The sequence below is a fragment of the Microtus pennsylvanicus genome, chromosome 9 (assembly GCF_037038515.1).
Source record: "Microtus pennsylvanicus isolate mMicPen1 chromosome 9, mMicPen1.hap1, whole genome shotgun sequence".
NCBI lineage: Eukaryota > Metazoa > Chordata > Mammalia > Rodentia > Cricetidae > Microtus > Microtus pennsylvanicus.
This window is the reverse complement of record NC_134587.1, coordinates 13,494,382-13,501,181: the sequence shown is the minus strand read 5'-3', so window position 1 is coordinate 13,501,181 and position 6,800 is coordinate 13,494,382. Positions and strand designations below refer to the sequence as shown.

At 43.7% G+C, this 6,800-nt stretch overlaps 1 protein-coding gene across 2 annotated transcripts in view; it reads left to right on the top strand.

The window, feature by feature from the left end:
• The first annotated feature begins 1,790 nt into the window (after positions 1-1,790).
• The window catches only part of Nostrin (nitric oxide synthase trafficking), a 50,283-nt gene continuing 45,273 nt past the window's right edge, over positions 1,791-6,800 (top strand). For both annotated transcript variants that reach the window (XM_075984975.1, XM_075984974.1), the window contains exon 1: positions 1,791-1,906. In XM_075984975.1, coding sequence (XP_075841090.1) covers positions 1,880-1,906 — 27 coding nt within the window. In that variant the 5' untranslated portion in view covers positions 1,791-1,879. The remainder of the gene's footprint in view (positions 1,907-6,800) is intronic.

Sequence of the window (6,800 nt, the reverse complement as noted above, 5' to 3'; positions counted from 1 at the left end):
CCGCCCAGGGCTGTGACCTCCAATGATGATGGCCTCCCAGGGCCGTAACCCCCAGTAATGATGCCTGAACCGATGGAGAGAATTTCGACGGTATGTGAAGGGTGTCTCCTGACTCAGACTTCATTTCTTGGCTCCTGTAAACTCTCTTTTACTGTCTCCTCCTACACCGTTAACAGGTACCTTCTAGAGAGCCTGGACCCAAGAGGCAGATGGATGGAGGGGTGGCAGCTGGGCAGACATAGACAAGCTGCCAGGAGTGTTTGAGGGGACTTTGTGGACAGAGCTACTACTACTGTCAAATGTCGCTCCATACTTGCCTGCCCACAAGTCAGAGCGAAGCTGCTCACGCCTTGCAAATGACCATCACAAGCCTTAGGGCCTGCCAATTAGAAAAGGTGTAGAAAAGCCGTGATAAAATAAGTCACTGATAAGAGATTTCTAGCTCTGTTCATCCTTTTGAGCAATGAAAGATAAGGCCAATCATAGGCTTAAATTGATAACCGAATGTTAGGAATATTTTCTAATAGAGCCTCTCCGCTGGCGCAAAGGAATCCAATTAGACCAGATTAAGCCAAATTAAATGCCTGAGTTTAATAGATGGTGGACTCCCAGGTGGCCAGGGTGGCAGGGACTATGGCAGGGAGAAGGCAGAGGGAAGGCACACAGGCAAACCCAGCATTCCTTCTCTGGGCACTGCCTAAATACCCTGTGGGAGGGATCAGCGCTTGGCAGGCTGGGAGTTGGAGTCCGGACCAACACCTAGCCTCTTGATTCTGCTGGGCTGAGAATGGGGATCTGGGTTCAATTAGGCCTGGAGAGGTGGCTCCTGAATGTCTTGCTTCCTAAGAATCTCTTTTGGACACTTCAGTGTTAACAGTTCTATAAGGCTTGTACTAGCTCTGAGTGGCTTGGGGCAGGAGAAATAGAGGTTTGGTACATCATATGTGTGTCGGGGGGGGGGGTCTGGGTCATTAATTTACATATTAAAGTCAGGGCTCTGGGCAGATTTGTCATTCCTGGGAATTAACCTCTGGTATTAGTTACTGTTCTCAATGCTGCAGCAAGATTCGTGACAAAGGCAGGGAGGAAGGGTTTATCTAGGCCCTGTAGTTTGAAGTACCATCCAGTCCATCACAGCAGGGAAAGGGGGGGCGGGGGTTGGTCCTATTGCATCTGCAGTCAGGTCGCAGAGAGCTAACATGCTAGTGTTCCACTCATTCGTTTTTATTCAAGGGTAGGACCCAACTCATGGGAGGATGCTGCCCACATTTAGGGTGGGTCTTTTCACCTCAGCTTCTTCACAGGTAGGTTCAGAGGTTAGTCTCTTAGATGATTCTAGATCTTGTCAAGTTGAGAAAACCATTATACAGCTCCATCTGGATCCCATCCTTTTCCCATCATCTGGAGAATGAAAAGCAGCTATGGCAATCACTTTTCTCCTATCTAGCATGTATAGTTCCCAAAGGTCAGAGCAACATAAAACACAGAAACTCTAAGCCATGACTGGACCAGCAAGCTGGAAAAATGTGAGCTCCCACCAGCATTTTGGACGTCCAGATCACGGGGGAATACCACATAGCTTCTGGGCTTCTTCTCAAGGCTACACCTCAGGGCCTCAGTGTCCTGCCCCGTGAGTGTTTGCTGAACTGGTTCTCACCATCTCCCAGGGGCTCTTTTGACCCCAAGCTGTGCTTTGCTTTTTCAGGAAACAAACTGGATGAAAGTCCAGGGCTGGAACTTCCTCCTTGGTGTGTTTGACAAGGCCTGACGTACTCTAAGCCCTTTGAATCCCGGAAGTCCAGAACACACCCAATCTGATTGATTGCAGCGTCCAGAATGCTGTAGCGTAGCTAAAAGACAAAGCAAAGAGCATTTCGACATGAGGGACCCACTGACGGATTGCTCGGTGAGTAGACAAGTGTGGGGTGTGTGTGTGTGTGTGTGTGTGTGTGTGTGTGTGTGTGTGTGTGTATGTTTAATGGCAGAGAAATTTGAGACAATCAGAAACTAGGCATGTTTAGATGTTGGCTAAGGTACAAAAAAGTCTGTAGTTTTTCTTCAGTCAAGTTTAAAATAGATTCAAAAAAAAGTGGCAGTCCTAGCTGTCTCTCATTCTCAAATTGATGGGGAAAGGTTTGGATGAGTGGATCGCATCTGAGTCTGATTCAGACGGGGCTGTTTGAGAAGTAGCATTAAGGCACACACCAACAGTGCCAACATCGTGTGTCGGCTAGATATGAGAGCACACAGACTATCTATAGTGCATTTTAGCTCAGAGATCAAATCAAGGAAGGAGGAATTGCCTCCCCGTCCCTCATCCCAACCCACTTTTTAATCCAACAATTAAAGAGTTGCTATCTTAAGCTCTACAGGACACAGAACAGACACCCTTTCTGTCAGCCTGGTGGACAGTTCACCAGTGTGCTTGCTCCAGTCCTGAGAGCTTCCTCCCAAATATAAAATTGATCAAAAGTCCAAAGACACAACAAGGTCATCAGCAGTAGTGGCAAAGATTTGACCTAGGAGACAGAATGCAATAGGAATAAAGGGAAGATATATTTATCTCAAAACCAAAGTAATCGAGAAATTTCAAATGTCTTACCCCAGTAAGCATTGTTGGGAAGCTGAATTTGGTGAATTCAGAAGCCAGGAGTTGTAGCCATTGTAAGTCAATAAAATCATTCAAATATTTTACTAAAAACAAGCCAGTAAAGCGAGGGAGTCTGTAAAGAAGACTTAAGACCAGCAGAGGGTTGCTGCCTCCTGCTTTCCTTTTGTTTAACCAAAGGGTGTCAACCAAAGGGTGAGGAGAGCACAGGCTTGGGAAAGAGAGAACTGTAGCTGCTACTATGCTAATTGAGTTCAAGAATCACGTGACTGGTGAGGCAACCGCCTAACTGTCTAGTAGATTGTAGCACCAGCCCCAGTGAGCACGAGAAGATATGCTTAATGACGAAACCTTCCAATGTTGTGCTTGCGTGATGATACTGAGTGACCCGCCCCCCACTGCACCCCATCCTCAGTCTCCTCTGTATTGGTGGTTAAAGATAATCTTCAAGAGAAATCCATTCTTTCTCTGAATTTGCTCCCTATGACATTTTTAAAACTTCTCCTGTCTCACTATGGATGTCTAGTGATGTTTTTCCCTGGTACAGGGTGGTAAGGTGGGACAGGGATGGGATACATTGATGCAAAAATCTGGTACCCATTATTTAGAAAGAAAGTCAATGCAAAGATAATATAATAGTTTAAAGGGAGAGAGAGGAAGGAAAGAGCACTTAGTTTTTAAAAGAGGAAAGAAAGAAAGGAAGGAAGGAAGGAAGGAAGGAAGGAAGGAAGGAAGGAAGAAAGAAAGAAAGAAAGAAAGAAAGAAAGAAAGAAAGAAAGAAAGAAAGAAAGAAAGATTGAATGTCTACCACCTTTTTTTTTATAGGTAGCAAAACTTATCTTCAAGTCAGCACTAGGGGCAAATGTTTTCTTTTAAGTAGCCCCCAAGGTAGCCTATCCCTCACTTCTGTGGCAGTTCAAAGCTCTACTTCCTGGGGTGCTAGGTGATGCCTTACCCTATTCTGAGCATCCCAGAGGATGTTTGTGCTTGCCCATGACTGAAGGCGATGTCTATGGGCCCATTGCCACCAAAGGTATCCGGGAATCAAGAGGAGGCGGATATCCCTTCAGCCTGAACTTCTAAACTCTCTAAAGTCACAGAGTATTTATTTATTTATTTGCAATTGTTCCATCTTTATCAAATGTTCAAGTTGACTTCCTGGTACAAGCTCGGCTTGTACTTGGGGGAACAATGCTCTACAGTGGGGAACATGCTAAAATGAGGACATGGATTTCAGAGGAATGTTTTAGGAAAGAACACCTTTTATAGAAACTCCAAAGCTCACACTACCTACCAAAATATCCATCCCAAAAGGCCCTAGCTTTGCACAAAGCACAATTAAGCCTCTTTATCCCCCTTTGGTTTTTCGAGACAGGGTTTCTCTGTAGCTTCGGAACCTGTCCTAGAACTTGCTCTGTAGACCAGGCTGGTCTTGAACTCACAGGCATCTGCCTGCCTCTGACCCCCCGAGTGCTGGGATTAAAAGTGTGCACCACTACCTCCTGGTTTTAAGTTGTAATTCTTAACTTGGTCCACACCAATGGATTTGAGTATCAATCTCAGTGGGTCAAGAGCAAAATCAAATAAACAAATAAATGGGGCAAAGATGTATATTTATACGATTCTAACTAAAATGTAGAATTTTCTTCAACTTTGAGTATCCAATACTACTAACAGTATCTAGGCCTGTATAAACAATTAAAAGCACAGATTTTTTTATATAACAGTGTTATTATAGATGTCAGAGTATTGCTTATTCTCAGCCTTATTTACATACTTTGGTAATTCTTAACACTTGCTATTTAGTATGTGCATATAAACATCCACCTAATATCATAAGCTTAAAAATATTTTTATAAATATACATATATATCAATGTAGTTCCGTTTCTTTGGAATCCTGTGGTGTTTTCCTTTTGCATTTGAAAATAATATTCTAAGTGAGATATTTTTACTGAACTTTGAAAGCAGGTTTGGTACACACAAAAAAAACCCTTGAAACTCTCATTCGGGCCATGCTTCTGTGAGAGAAAGAACCGCTACGTGGGGCCCCTCAACCTCCAGCAGTCAGGTCAAGTCTGCTGTCAAGTGATTGTCACTAAAGGAAGCTAGAGAGCAGCTTTTAAATAATCCTGAGGGTGTTAGAGCTTATTTCTTAAGTTTTTTTTTAAGTTCTGATTTTGGAAAGGAAAAGACTTGGCTCCAAGCCTGATGCCTGCGAGTGTCTCACTGAGACCTAAGACTATGCCACGAGAAATCTTCCTCAACCCCATGAGCAAGGAAGTTGATAGCATCAAGTTCTTCCCAGAGGAAATGATTCAATCATGTAAAAAATAAAACAAAAAAATAAAGGAAAGAAAAAAATGACCACTTTCTCCCTTCCTCTTAAGAAAACTGTAGGGACCAAATAGAGCAAAGGTTTCGAGCCGTCACCAAATGTTTGCATTTTAGGTACTCATAAAGAAGCCAGGTAGGAGCCTGTTAGAGCACACCTCTGGCTCCTACATCAGCCCATTTGCCTGTGCAGTCAGCTGCCAAAATAAGACCAGGCTGCTCCTCATCCTGGTAACCTGGTTCACATGGCATCCTGAGTGTCTTAGCTTGCTGGCTCAGCCTGTCTCACCAGCTGTGGCTGGCACGGACTCCAAGGGCACTGAGGTCCATGGCTCCTGGGAACCTCTCCCCCTCTGAGAGACAGGAAAGGGCCGGTGGAGTCCGGCGTGGATAATGTATAGTCCATAGTGCCTTCATGCATCCTACATCTCCTAGGCCTTTGTCTTAGCGCTGTAAAAGACGAGGAGATGGTAGACTGTACTGTTTCCTTAGTACTGTTTCTTATGATTTAAGAAATCCTACCACAACACTTCAAATACCAAACAGATCTTTAATAAATACAGGTAACGCCTTAATTTGAGGGGCAGTGTTTTGAAACAATCACCACCAGTGAGTGAGGACCCACATGAAATCAGTTGCACCAGCCTGGCATAGAAAGAGCACCAAGAAACTTATGCAGCTAAATTCAAGTCAGGCCTCACGGCTTCTTTAACTCCTAACCATCACACCATCATGTGCCTTTAAAAAAGCCCGTATGAGCATCCAGGGTAATAACAGTTTTTCCTAGAACAATTAAATTTAGTCTTTTGAAGCATTCGAACTGTGTAAAGTCAGAACGAGCAACTGGGCCAAGTTCAACAGCAGCGTTTTATAATGTTTACAGTTCAACGGCCTAGTCATGCCACACGCTGCTGGCCTAGACGACTATGCTTTGCTTTGCTGTTTGGTGGGCTATTTGCTTGTTTGCTTTGTAATAGCAGCATTTAAACAACAGAATCTGCTTTCAAGTGTCCATCAGAGACATTGTCCTAGTGCTGGATAGGACATGCCTTTGTGTGCAAAAGTGAAAAGATTTTTTTTTTAAGTCTCAGAAATGTCCTTAAATATCCTGGCCACAAACAGACCAATTACTTATAAAGGGAATTTAAAAAACATAATATGTTATCTTGTGAATTAATGGTCCAGGGGAGAGAGAGCCTGTACAAATAAATTCATGTTGCGATATAAACTCAGCATTGAGTTCTTCCCTGGGATGCAGATGTTGTGGGGCTGGGATCCATGAAAGCTCAATGGGTAGGAAAAGACAGTTCAAATACTTTCTACATGTCTTTCACCAGAACGAATCCTTTTTTGCATCTTTTGATAATATTAAAAAACCATCGATGCCTCTCGAACCGGCATGTCAGCTCTCTGTGTAAGTTTAGTCTGAGTATATTGATTAGCTCTTTGCAGACATTTGGTTCCAATGGATCGTCTAGCTGATTTAATTACCTGACATTTCTAATCCCAAGTCTGCCCATAGTCTAATGAGGTCATCTTTAGCTCTTTGAGTCTTAACTCTAAGTAAGATGTGGGGCTTCTGTGCTTCTCATAGCGTGTCCCATGGGACCTCTTCAAAGTCCCCTCTGATGAGTGGGAGTGGGCGGGAAGGGGAAGTAGGACAGACGCAGAGGAGCCAAAGTCAAGGTGATGAGATTTCACTGCCTCTGAGCAGAAACAGTGAGGTTTTCTGATCACACACACACACACACACACACGAGTAGATAATCATAGGATCTTCTTTAACTTTTAGGGAAGTCTGCTTTAAATTTTGCTTGTGTTTGTGTTCAAGTTTGAATAAATGGTACACAATGAAAGGT